The sequence below is a fragment of the Pleurodeles waltl genome, chromosome 4_1, assembly GCF_031143425.1.
Source record: "Pleurodeles waltl isolate 20211129_DDA chromosome 4_1, aPleWal1.hap1.20221129, whole genome shotgun sequence".
Taxonomy (NCBI): Eukaryota; Metazoa; Chordata; class Amphibia; order Caudata; family Salamandridae; genus Pleurodeles; species Pleurodeles waltl.
In genome coordinates, this window is record NC_090442.1 from 441,317,875 (window position 1) to 441,332,243 (window position 14,369).

Below are 14,369 nucleotides of genomic sequence, written 5' to 3' on the forward strand. Positions count from 1 at the left end.
TACAAATTGTGTGTTGCACCACTTAGCTGAGAAAATAGTAAGTTTATGTTAATATCTTGAAGACCATATATGCTATAGTTTCTCAGAATTCCCTGTATATCTCTAAATTAGAAAAAAATGCAACAGAAGCATGGGATATGCATGTCAGTTTCATAAGAAACAGAGCATAATATGCTTGGTATTTCTAATGATTTCTATTTCAAAGTAACACGTACCTTGCACATTTGTCCTATTCTAGCATGCGTGGCTTTTCCAGTGTGTTCTCCATCAATTGCATTTTCACGGAAGAAGAAATAGATTTTATCATCTTCTGGATTGTCACTCTCCGGAATCAAATGAGCACTAACAAACCTCGGATCTGTGGAGAAAATTCAACCATATAATTTACTACATACATAATAATTTCCAAACTGACATTTCTAAGCTCAAATTCAATAGACATGAACTGTTTATAAAAAATGTATTTAGAAAATGTAAGTTGGAGAAAATCATCTGATCCCGAAAAACGTGTGCATGTCAGATTATGGTATACAAAAACATCTTGTTCTTAGTATAGCTTACAAAAACGTCTTTGTGTTAGCGAGTGTATATTTTCTAGATACTACAAGGAAGCTATATTTTCTAAACAGTGTCAAATGGTTTATATTCAGAATTCCTGAAAAAGAGTTCATTGGCTCGATATGCAATGGCACATTGATGTGCATGTCCAATTTGCATATGCAAATGCCTTGATTTACGAGTGCATATTCACAGTTTGTGTGTTCACACAAGTATATCTATTTAGCCGCTTCATATTTTGAGGAGTGTGTTTTCTAGCAAGGTTGGGTTGTGAGTATTACAAGGTTGAGATGTCCTTTCACAATCATGCAAATCTACAGACTTGTGAGTTCTTTTCCGTCGATTGCCATCCTGGAAATTGTCAGAGATTTACTCCTCCCAAAGCAAAAGTAAATTAACTTTCATTGGTCAAAATGAACAGGGAACACACTCAGAGGGAGTTGGAGATGCATTGTGAAGAAAAAGTGATGCGTAGGTTCTGAGATGCAGTGAGACTGTGGTGCAAGTTCCTGTTGTGCAATCATCGAGGATCGTGTTGATAGTGCTTGCGAAGAAAATTCAGGCATCAGGGATGCTGCGCACACAGCTCGTGATACGCTGGTTTCAAGGAGCTGCAAGGCTGTGATGTAGAATCCAGGGTTGTCATCGAGGCTGTCAGCGATGAGAGATGCAAGGCCAGGGCTGTGTATGAGCTGTACTGCTGGGGTGATGCATCAGTTCCAAGAACTGCGGTGGGCACTGCCTGTCTTTGCGACAGGCCAAATCCATACAGCAGTGGTGATGAATCATTTCTGCTTGGGGTGTGCTGCTCAGATGAGTTGATGAGTTGGTTCTGCTCAGGGATGCATCGCTCAGAAGAAAATGTGCATCCCTTCTGCTGGCAAGCACTTTAGGTCCAATTCTAAGCATCCACGTCTGGGGCATCACCAAGTGGCAGGGTAGACCCACAGATGAAAGAGTCCAGGTGGAAATGCAAGGTTGCTGGAAGCCTGTTATGTCCCTGAGGCTTCAGATCAGGAGGGCAGCCAGCTAGCCCTTGGAGTCATTCTGGGTTCTGGGTTTAAGAGCTGCAGGTACAATCCTTCCCACCTAGGAAAGAAGGAAGAAGGCAGCAGATCAGCACAGAAAAGCAAGAGTGCAGCAGAGTAGCAATCCTTCAGCAGCACAGCAGTCCTTCTTCTTGGCAGAGTATCCACAGGTACAAAAGTGACAAGGTGGTGTCTGAGAGCCAGCTTTTATATCTTTGTGCCCTGGTTCTGGTAGATGGGAGACGTTTTTAGACAGTGTCTTTAAAGTGTAAGGAATTCCCTGCCTCCCCTGCCCTGGCTTCAAGCAGGCTGGAATTACTATACAAGGCTGTTAGGCTATTTGAGTGTGGCCAGGACACAGCCTTTTCAGGTGTACGTGAGACTATGTTCAGCTCCTCACTTCCATCCTGCCAGTGATGGCCCATTAAGTCACACCTAAGCACCCATCGTGTGTATTTGTCTAGGAGGAATTCATGCAGCCCAGCTTCTGACTACACCCTGTAATACGACCAGAGACAGACTGCAGACACAAAACTGCTAAGGCAAGAAAATGCCAACTTCCTAAAAGTGGCATTTTCAGAAATGCAGTTTTAAATCCGACTCCACCATAAGTTAGGATTCTAAAAGCTAATTCAAGAGACACCAAAGTTGAAGAAGTTATCTCTTTCCATTTGGAAATTACACTTATAAAATGTAATAAGGCAATGTCAATGTTATCCTATAGGAGAGATAAGCCTCACAGTAGTGAAAAACACATTAAAGAACATTTGACTACTAGGGCATGTGAAACTTAAAAGCATATTTCCTACTTATTAAACATATTGTACCCTGTCTTCTGGGCTGTCCAGGGACTACCCTGAGTGTGTCTTATTTGTAATTAAAATGAAGATTTGGGGCTGGCAAAAGGTTTATTTTGCCAAGTCAAATGGCAGTTTAAAATGCATACACAGGCTCAGTTCAGTGTCAGGTCTGATACATGTTTCAAGGGCTACTTAAGGAGGTGGCCCGCTGCAGGCCCACTAATAAAAAGAACAAATGATGGGCTGAATGCTGAACATTGCAAATGATGGACTGAATGCTGAAACATTCACCCCCAGTCACAAAGATCTGGGTTTAATCCATCGTTTTTTTGCCCACCATGCCACTCCAGGTTGGACCGGGCCAGAGACAAATCAATCTTGACCCTACTCCCCATGGGAACAGTCCTGCCCAAACTGGTACTAGTGCAACAACAACAGAAAATACACGGAATGCAGAGCAAATCAAACATTCACCCCCAGTCACATATCTGGGTTTGATCCATCAGTTTTTTTAGGTACTAGTAGCATTTAATTTACATCCCTGGGCACAAATAATTCCATTTTAATAGGGACTCAAAAGTAAATTAAATGTGCCCATTGGGCCCATTGGGGATAAGATAATATTGCATGTTAGAGGATAGAGCATAGGTACTTTACTAGTGGTTAGCAGTGTTATAGTGCACACAGTCCTGAGATCAACAAAAACAAATTGTATATAAAGTAGGAGGAGGAAGGCAAAACGTTTGGGAAAGACACTGCAGAAGGGCCAGGTCCCACAGTTATGTTACATTCTTGGTAGAGTGGGAAATATTTGAGCATAATAACAGCATACATTTGTAATGATAGGCAACATTATGGCTGCCCTTTGCATATTAATGGCACAATCTTGTCATAATAGGAATTGTGGCTGCAATATGGTTATCTTAAAAATAATGCTGTCACATCTCTGGTTTAGTGGGTACTTTTTGACAATATTCTGGCTGTTCCTGGTACACAATTGGTAAAATCCCAGGTTTTAGATGACTAACTCTTGTATTTGATCATTTGATGATGATAAATGTGCATGAAAATTAAAATCTGTCCAGGTGTTACCGCTTTTACAAGTGAGTGCTTGGTTAAAATGTTAAAGTATTTAACGTAAGATGTATTTTCACATTCTATCCATCACCCTTTTGTATACTTTAGTATGGCACCCAAATGGGACGGGTATTTCCAGACGTGGGTCCCATGCACACTCTGTCACTGGTGTAGGCTATACCTGGCTAATGAACCACAACTAGGACAAAACTGTTCCTGGGTTGCTTGTGTTCTGGTTCAAATAGGACCTGGCAGTTTGTGCTAGACTGTTTTAAAAAGAGCAGGTTTAAGACTAATTTGCATGTGACTGGGTCCAAACAGAGGTGGCATAATGTGCAAAATAATGATAGACTGGCATACAACCCAAGTAGTTACCAGTGGCTGAGATTGATTCAAGCATTCCATCCATCACCGTTTTTTATATTTTGGTGACAATGCTAAGTTATTATTTGAAAATCAAACACGTTTACAAAGTAATTTAGCGTTAAGGTCATTTAGGTGAGGGGGGTTATTGTGGCAGTTTATCCAAAAGGCAGCTCTTGTATTTCATGATGAAAAGTCTGGATTTTCAGAAATTGGCAATGTAATGTTTCAGACAAAATACCTGCATTTTCAGATTTAAATTTAACACTGATATTATGAAGATACTTTATACAATGTTTTGTAGGGTTCTTGCTGAATTTGGTTATTTGGTACCACGGGTAAACTATTGCTGTTGTGTTTGTTTCATGACTTGTTTAAAAGAGCTTCATTATGTTTGTTGGAAAAACTTGCTATAATATTACTACTGCTGTCTGGGATGTGAGCATGTAAGAATGACTCAGCTCTTCCGCTTTCTGATTCCATAAGTTTTGTCTAAATGTGAAGTTCCATTGCTCTATGAACCTGTTGGATTAGGCTAGTACGTATGGTCTATGTGTGAGAGTTTTAGATTTATATAACATGTAATTTTTGAACTCTGATCATTTAATGTACATCCTCAGTGGTTGAGAATCTATCTAGAAAGGACAGGGTGCAAAAGTGATGGAAAGACAAATGTAGTGTACATTTTGTTGAATTATATGCCTTGTGAAATTGCATAAGATGATTGTTTTGTATGCCTATAATACACATATCTCTTTATTTTATTTCTAGGGAAGCTGTGCTGACAAATAGTCTATTATTATCATACCTTTTTTCCACAGACTTCTTGGGTTGAGGAGTCCGAAATCACTTGCCTGGATTGCCACAATTTGCTGGGATATCTCATAACTGTCCAGTCAGAATAGATTTTAGTCATTGTATGTGAATATTGTGAAATGTAAAATTCATCAATATTTTGTCCTGATCTGGCAGTCACATCTGGGGTATTTTATCAATCGTGGAGACCACCTATGTGGCATTATGTCAAGTACACAGGGAGTTATAAGAAGCAGTTTATTTAGCTCCACAGGTTCCCACTGGATTACTGTGTCAAATTCCAAGAGTTTCCTGTCTGAATATTGTGTCATGTTCTTGAGAACATCTGTAACACACCGTTTTGGCCCTGAAGGTCAAATCTTTTTACTCTCAAACTTTAAGTAATTTTATCTACAGAATTACATTGCATCATCATGCATATTTGTGACAATACTTACAATTTGTCTATTACAGCATGGATATAGCATTTTGTAGTGCAGGCAAAAACATATTCCAACTTATGTACTAATACCATAGGTGCAAAATGCTTTTATTATTTTCTTTTTCACAGATTAGAAATAATATATTTTATTACAGAGTACCATGTTCAATTGATCTACTATTGGAGCCTTTGGATTTGGATGTGGACCTTCGGGGTGTAAAACCTAATCAATATAACATATGGCAAGCAATAATGTTTTTTATAAGTTCAAAAATGGAAAAGGGCCCACATGTTTGTGTTAATGTTGAATTTTACAAGAGGGGTCAATTTCCCCATTGCTTGGATCCCCAAACTTTGGCCCAACACATGTTAATGGAGGGAGTGGTATGTTCAATCCATGAGCAAGAGTGAGTTGTGGCTCTAAAGGCATGTAGGACAGCATGTTAGTGGTGATATTCTTCATTATCCCCAGTGACACAAAATACTAATGTCAAGAAGTTGAGTTCAGCTCACTAACCATTATGTTTAAGATTGATTTTATAATCACTTTCCAAAATATTTGGACAGATCTGCAAGACCACCAAACACAGCCCATTTTTTCCCTTTCACTACACTCTTGCATGCATGTGTTTGTAGATCCAAACATGTATGTGAACTAGGGTCAAGTACCATTGTAAGATAATGTTGCATCTCTTCTCTTTGTTGTATTGTGTGCATCTTGAGGACTTGGTAGCTTTAAGCCATATGTGCAACCAAAATTCTTCTCAGATCTGTATACACAGTACTGCATTCTATACATTCTATATTGTGTTTGATGGTCTATGAGTTTGTTGCAGGCCATTTAGCAATTTAGCAATTTAGCAAGAGATACCTTTTGTGTGTGGTATTATTTTATGGAGGAATTGCAGAAAAGGAAATCTTTGATATTGTTTTTCTTCCGTGTTCTCTTGTTGTCCACTGTATTACTTAGGCATAACAGCATGGGCCACAATTTGGAAGATGTCATAGTTGTTAAGATGAAGCCAACGTTCTCTTTAATGCTTTTTCCACCTGCAGCCTGGTATCTTTTCGGTGTTTAATCTCCCATTTATCAATTAACATCCAGAGATTTATGGGAGAACCAACCATGTACTCAAGTCTCTACTCATGCTCCGACCCTTGGTGGTCAAATTTTGAGTGCTGTATCAAGTTCTAGAGGCCTCATCAGGAGCGATGTATCAATGTTAGAGACTGCCACCATCATATTATGTTCCGTTCTTAAGGACCTATTAAGTGAATTGGTTACCACTGGACTACTGTGCTAAATTCTGAGGGCTACCTCATAGAATATTGTCATATTATGAAGTACATCTCAGACACAGTATATCTAGTCCTAGTTCTCGAAGTCAAATCTTAAATCCTGAAACCTTGAGTGATTGGAGTATGGGGGCAAGTAAAATCAAACTAGAGAGATTGTTATCACTGCTTACTCTGGTTTGTTAGAATAATTGTTAAAATTGAAGCACATAGTGTGAAACAGGAATCTAGTCCTAAACTTGTTTTGAGAAAACTTTATGATTATCCACTTTCAAGTATGGGACCCAAATGTTGTACCTCAACCTAGGTAGAAAAAAGATTCATGGTGCATGGACATGCAGAAAGCTAAGTCTGTAAGAGTTAGCAGCATGTCCACAAGTTGGTAAAGTGACACAAAAGTGAAGTATAGAGTGATATATATTAAATGGGAAGGTGTGAAAAAAGAATCATTGTGAAGTGGGGACATTGTAGTGGTTAGTTGAGTTTAAGATAAGATGTGGTTAGGACAAGTGTAGCTGAGTTTAAGATAGGATGGGGTTAAGGGGAGAGGAAGGACAAGATGAGGTGAGATTGAGATTATTTGAGATTGTAGTTGAGGTGCATTGATCCACAAAAGAGCTTCTACAATATTTTCAAGTCACGCCCTAAACATGGTGATAAAACATGGTAATTTTACCCTTAAAAGTGAAATAACTGTTGTAATTTTAAAGAAACTCTTCTCAAAACTACAATTCCAATCAACCTTTAACCTATAATTATTTTGCTGGTTCTGACAAAAAATTCTAGTTTTGCATTTCCATGCAGGGCTTCATGGACATCAATCACTGCCTCTCTCTTATACATTCTGGGTTTAGACTTGGACATGCAGGCATCCCTCTTAGAAATTTGGAATCATCTCTTACAGCAAGAGGGACTGATGTCTTTCAGTGATGCTAGAACTCTTGATCTTCTGAAGGCTGTAGCTTATCATGTCTAAGCAGAAAAGCTATGATCCACTGTTCTTAATACTATTGATTGGTTTCATTCCTTTTTCAGCATCGAGACACAATATGATAAAATAGGATCAGTCCTCGAGGTCCCCATGCTTTTCTGTTTAGCCTCAATATTATTTAACATATACCTGTCACCTCTCTTCAGATTCTTTGTCTAAACTTTGGTTATGGTACAGTTGTTTACCAAGTCATACTGAGAGCATGATGAAAATTAATCCATTCAATGTTTTTGACATTTAAATATAATCATACATACATTCATACATGTATACATACATACATAGATACAAACATTTATACATATCAAGAAACGGAGCCAAAACTGGATTGTTGTTGGTGTAATTCTCTCCAATCGTACACAGACAGACTACCTTATGCTAAAAACAGTCCCACCACAATACAGTGGAGGGATCTGCACTAGAAGTATACCCATTCAGTCCATAAGCAACCTTAGAAAGACCAGAGGCGTTGGATTTGTGCTGTGCACTGCAGCATATATGGTGTCGGTTCTCGTAGAAAACCAGTGCATTACCTCCTGTTTGATATTGCTTTCATTTGGTCTTATTATATGACATAACTTTTGGTCGGGCTGCAATAGTAGTATGGTATATACGTCAAAATTCGTGTTTGAAGTGGTGCGCCCCAGAAACGACCACTTAATTCGGTTCTGTGAAAGGACTCCTTCTGATCTGGAAAGTGAATCACTAGAGCCACTTTGTGGCGCTCTGGTGATGGCACAAAGCATTAGTAAATGTGGGCCTGTGGGTTAATAATTCTTGTTAGATAAAAAAAAAGTATATTTTAAATGATGCAACAACAATATTTCCATCCACAATGGCCGTAACACAGCAAAACAATAGCCTTTAAAATAATGGTGAGCTACCCAAAAAATAAAATAAATCTTTATAAAAATCATTACGTTCTAATTAGTAACTCGTACTTTTAGCAGATCTGAAGAGTAATAACTATGACTATTAAATACATTAAACTAGGCAGTACTGTCATTTGATTTCTTTGCTCTTCTTTATAATGCAACTATAGTATGCTATAATTGCTATGGCAACGGTACCTAATTATTATCATTTCAAGTTTCAACATCAACATAACCTCCCAGCAGCACTTCATTAATTCTCCATTACCAGTCTAACAATGTTCACAGGATACTGTTTGCTGAACATTCCTCGCATCTCATAAAGGGTAAAAAAAGTTAATAGTGATATAATTATCAGTTTCCAAGTTCTTTGTTCTTAAAAAGACAACAGTAGTTATGGTTTCTGAGAATTTCTAATTATACACTGAAGTACAAGTGCCAGAAAAACTATGATAAATTATAGCGTGAACCAGAGAAGAAATTAAAATTGTCACAAAACATTCCTTATAAGTCTCTCCACCCTACCAAGTGAGAACCAAGTTTTTATCTCTGTGAAGTACATCAAGGCTAATGTAATTTATTCTAAACTCTTTATATGTTGCTTCCTGTTACTTGACTAATTCTCATTCTCAGACGTAAATGATATCATGGATACATTAATGGTTTACAACTTCTTCATATGCTACTTTATGTTACTTTGCGGGGAATGAGTAGCGATAAACATGCCTCACTGTGCAAAAAATAGGCTCCAGCTGCAGCACTTAGGCCCATATTTAAGAAGCACTAGCACAACATTAGTGGCATTTTTTTTAATGCTTATGTGGTGTTAGGCTTAAAAAATCGCAGTGCCATTTTTACAAAGTGCCGCAATGCATGCATAATGTATGCAAAGGGGACATTCCCTTGTTATAAGGACCGGAAAAATAGGAAATAGGAAAATCTTTTGTTGTGGCTACTTTTAACACCTGCTCAGAGCAGGTGTTAAAAGGGGGCACGCTATTAGTTACAATGGGCTCCTATGTACTATTCAGGGTTAGTGCCAACATTTTTCCACTAACCCTGAACAGTACATCAATAGCGGCAAATATTTTGATGCTATTGACCCTAACCCTGCGCCACGACGCACACATGATGGCAGTAGGGGGGCACTAAGAGGCACAAGAAAAGTGGTGCTGCATTAGGTGCAGGTCCACTTTTCTAAAATCTGCCCCTTAACGTTTTCATTGCACATCTATTGCTCACAGACATCATGACACTATAGACTTCTAGCCTAGCTATAGCTTTTGCAGTTAAGACTTTTCAGGTATGAGGGTGAGTTAATTCATAATGCACTCTTTATGGTAATTTATTAAAATAATCCAAAAAGGGTTGGAACATGCAGATTGTGGTGATCACTGTGCAACAGTGTTATAGAAAGCGTACAAATTGCCATGACTCTTCATCTCCATGTGGAATTTTTGTCCCATGATTTCACAGGTAATGCCTGAAGGCTGGGCACAGTATCAACTATTGCAGGATTATCCACAAAGTTTATAGGACCTCACCATTTTAAAGAAACAGGTAGGTCCTCATCCTCATTCTAAGATTTGAGCTAAGCCAGAAGAAGAAACAAGAAAGAAGAACAATCTATGCAGAGTCCCAGTTGAAGCCCCATATGGTGAAGAAAAGAACCAGACCACAGTTAGACAATCTTAGTGAAGCAGAGAGCGGGATTAGAAGTTGAGAAATGTATAAACGTTTTGCCCCCCAAAAGGAGACCAGAGACTGGGTATTAAAAGTAATCTAGAATTCCAAAGGGAAAACCAGAAGTAGAATATTGTATGTCACCCACAAGTTCCAAAGGGATCTGCAGATGATTACAGCTAAGAGTAATTCCAATGTCCAGATGTACCTTAACAGAGCAAACAAACAGAGGAGGGGAGATAACAGCCACTCACAATCTCCAAGGGAATGACGGGTGCATCTAAAACAAAGGGAAGCTGCTGAGATTAATCCTGAGAGTGAAATAAATATTTAGGAAGACAAGTCAGATGTTATGGAATCAAGAAAAAAAATATACATTCTGAAAAAGGGAATAAAACATTGCTTTGAGCACTTTTCTGCTGCTAAGTAGTGCTAAAGTGCATGTGCTTCTCCCCTAACCATTGTAACATTGGCGTATCAACAACTGGCATATTTAATTCATTTGCAGCCTCTTGTAAAGTGGTATACCACATACCCAGTGCATGTAAATTAAATGCTACTAGTGGGCCTGCAGTACTGATTGTTGCACCCACCCCGCAGTCCTGTAAACATGTCTCAGGCCTGCCATTGCAGAGCCTATGTGTGTGTTTTCGCTGCCACTTTGACTTGGCATTTAAAACCTCTTCCCAAGCTTTAAATTGCCCTTTCATTACATGTGTCACCCCAAAGGTAGGCCCTAGGTAGCCCATAGGGGAGGGTGCTATGTATGTAAAAGGCAGGACATGCACTTTTACATTTTACATGTCCTGGTGATGAAAAACTCACAAAGTCATTTTTCATTACTGTGTGTTGGAAAGGTAACAATAAATCCTCTTTATTGGTGAAGTCGCATTTATTATTACTATTGTAAAAATGCCACTGTTAGAAAGTGGGAATTTCTCTACTCTCACTGCTCTGAGTGCCCGATAGCCTGTCTCCCAAAGGTTCTCTGGACTGGGCTGGATGACAGCTACATTTGTGCATTCCCTCCAGACAGCCACAACATAGGACACTCAAATGCATCTGCATTCATCTGCATAATGATGGCTCTTCCTGGGTAGGGAGGATGGGAAGGGCTCGCACTTACACTACAAAGGGTAGTGGTCTGAGTCCCACACAAAGGGCTTATTACCCTCAACTAATAGTCTGAAGCCAAGAAAGGGATGAAAGGGGAACCTGTGCACTTCAAAGAGCTGCTTTGAAGTCACCCCCACTTAAAAGGCACTTTTGGGTATAAGTACCGGGGCTCTGACCCCCTGAAATGAGATCATTATTGGACATGAGTAGAACTCTGCTGGAGTAAAGAGTGCTATGCTGTAAGGACTACCACTCTGCCTCGACTGATTGTTCCAATTAACTGCTTTTCTGCTTTGCTGGGCTGCCCACTGCCTTCTGATCTCTGCCCTGCTAAGGACAACAACTGGACCCATCCTTCTGAACCAAAGGGCTTGCTGGATTATCACCTGATCTCCTGCAGTGTCAGGGACATCAAAAGACTGCCTGCAACTCTCTTGGTGCTATTGGACTCTGTGATCTGGGAGTCCTATCCATCCCTAAGGGACCCCTCTCCAGTCCTGGGGCTTAAAAGTGGGATCTGCAGCTGATTCCTGCAAAAACTGATGCATCGCCTCAAGTGTGTGTAACTTTTCGCCACATCGCCCTTCGACATCGATGCAGAGACTGCTCAGTGACATCGGATTCACAGCCTGCATGGTTCAAAGTTGCCAATGCATTTTTCTGACTTCAACTGAGCTCGAGGACGACATGGGTCCCCCCTTGCGTGGCTTGATGGTGATGCAGTGGATTCTTGCCCTTGACCAATGCTCCATCCAACGTAGTTTGTTAGAGGGACCTGTCTGGGTCTTGTAGCCAGACTTCCCTCTATTGCAGTAGGCCTGAACTTTGGATTTTCACCAGTCCCACACCACCTCAAGTAACACTTTGACCTCTAATAACTACTAAGCACTATTTTTATATTCAATTTTGACAAATTAATAACTCAACTCCTAATGATTGGATGTTTTTTGCTATTTTGGTCTTGTTTTGCTCAGATAAATATTCAATATGTTTCTGTGAGGAGCCTTTTTGTGGTGTTTTGATTGTGTTGTTGTAAATGGGTGTTGCACAAATACTTTAAATATTGCCTGTTAAGTTAAGCCTGACTACTCTGTGCCAACCTACCGGAGGGTGTGCACAGGGTAATTTAAAGTGTGTATCTGACTTACCCTGGCTAGGATTGTGGTCTTTGTTTGGACGGGGTGCATATCTCTGCCAACTAGAGACCCAATTTCTAACAGTACTCTCTCCTTGTGGTGTCACAGCCAACCACTTTTTATTATCAGAATAAGAAAACTTCAGTCCAGAAATGGTAAATATCAAGTTCACAATTAGTCAGAAGACATATTATAAAAATTGAGGCACCTCATAAGCCTACCTCCAAGGATTAAACTAGACACTTACTTTACAAATGGACCAACACATCTTGAAGGAGCTTATTTTAAACCATTTGAATGAAATGGCAATAGCAGCTCTAATTGTAAAAGACAACTATGTTTATTTCATTATGCTCATTCGCGAAGATAATCAGACCCGTATGGTCATAATGGTCTGGTTTACCAAATAAATTTTGTGATCTCAAAAGAAAATGGTGCCCAAAAAAAACCTTAATTTGCAATATTGTTGCAACAGACATATCATATGCCTGTCCTAAATAATGTTGTGCTTCACAGGCAGAGCCAACAAATCTGCACCCAGCTTACATCAGTAAAGAGGGATATTTAGACTGATGCCTGAGAGGTCAGACTTCAATTGCTAAGTTGAGTTGTCTCTGGCTCTACCTTGGCACTCTCTTGGCATCTTGCATCTTAATTTAGGGTGGCAGAATTTCTAGAGGGCTACAATAACAGCTACATTCATGAAAATGTATTTCATACGGCAAATGTATAGGAAAGGGGCAGGAAAAGAGTTTCCACTGGAGATGGAGCAGAGAAATGAGTTCTGTGGGTGGAGAAAAGAAGAAGGATTCATGGAAAAAAGTGTGCTGTGACAGGTGAGGACAAGTGGCACTGGGGAAAGTGTGGGGAGCAAACGAGATGCCTGCAGGAGAATATTTTCCAAAGGAGGCCAAGATTTTGACATACCTTTTAAGTCCCAGTATTCAGCAGCATTTTACTCCTGGCAGCAAGCATACTTTGACCTTCCTGGATGCATGCTCTGTCTTCATAGGATGCTCTAGGAATAGGAGGGGGTGGGAAAGGGAGAAGAAAACTCACTACTGCGGCCCTTGTTTTCTTGACCCTGAGGCACTGCAGGGTCAATAACATAAGTGTTGAACCAGTTTGTGTTTTAGATTTTACTGGGGCTGTTGTAAAATGTGCAGGGTTTTCACAATTTACTAGTTTTGAATTATTTGATTTTGAATTTGATTATTTTGAAAATCACAAAATTGCTACATTTTTTAGGGTCTGGATGGTAATTATTGCTCAGTTTTAGAAACAAAGATGATTTCAAGCACTCCACTGATTATCTTTGAGTAATACTGATGTAGTTCATTCATCAAAAGTTTGTTTATATCATTACTGCTTGACACAGTGATTCAGACAATCTTCAAAATATGCTCATCACTAGAGCAACATCTTTAGCCAACACATATTTTATCCACATCAGTGGTATATTTGCAGACTTCATCAGTATTAACACTTCAAATATCTAATTACATGCCTATAAGGGCACTATATGTTCAAATAATAACCACCTAAAATAGAATCAAGGAGATACTTGATGTAGGGTTCATCTTAATACAGCAATAGAGTATACTGCGAGGAGAGTACTGAAGAAACTGCCACAGGGAGTGTCACGAGCTCATGCAGCAGATGAACCAAGTTTTGGCCATGGATGTTGCTCTTGAGATGAACATATTTTGTATCTCTATCACCTATCACCCTCGTATTATTCCTCAGTTGTATATTCCTTTATGTAGTTCAAGTTATTAAGTTATTTTATTCTTGGGAGTCTTCTCCTCGCATATTTGACAGTTATGAACAAGATAAAGCATATTGCCACAGTTAATGGTCTTTGCCTTTCCTTAGTGAAATGTTTTGCCAAGCTTAGCTGAAAAACACAGACCAGAGGGTGCAAAACTGTTGTAGGTTCCATCACACAGAAAATATACATTGTGTGTCTAATGTCTGCATTGGCTCCTTTGTTCCACAAAATGGTATAGTGAAGTGAAGCACACACCACAGTTACAAAAGACATAGCTGATTAACCTTGGCAGTGGAAATCCTATGAACACTGTGCCAATTATTTAATTTAAACTACAGTTAGAGCTTTAAAGGATTTTTTAAAAATTAAACATTGTTTTCAAACAATATGTGTGATCATGCTACACCTCATGACCACCGTAGATCAGACAGCTGTGCACAA

General features: G+C 39.3%; 1 protein-coding gene across 4 annotated transcripts in view; it reads right to left on the bottom strand.

Moving 5' to 3' along the window:
- The window catches only part of SEMA3A (semaphorin 3A), a 428,574-nt gene that overhangs the window by 130,899 nt on the left and 283,306 nt on the right, over window positions 1–14,369 (bottom strand). For all 4 annotated transcript variants that reach the window (XM_069228709.1, XM_069228710.1, XM_069228707.1 and 1 more), the window contains one exon: window positions 216–358. In XM_069228709.1, coding sequence (XP_069084810.1) covers window positions 216–358 — 143 coding nt within the window. The remainder of the gene's footprint in view (window positions 1–215; window positions 359–14,369) is intronic.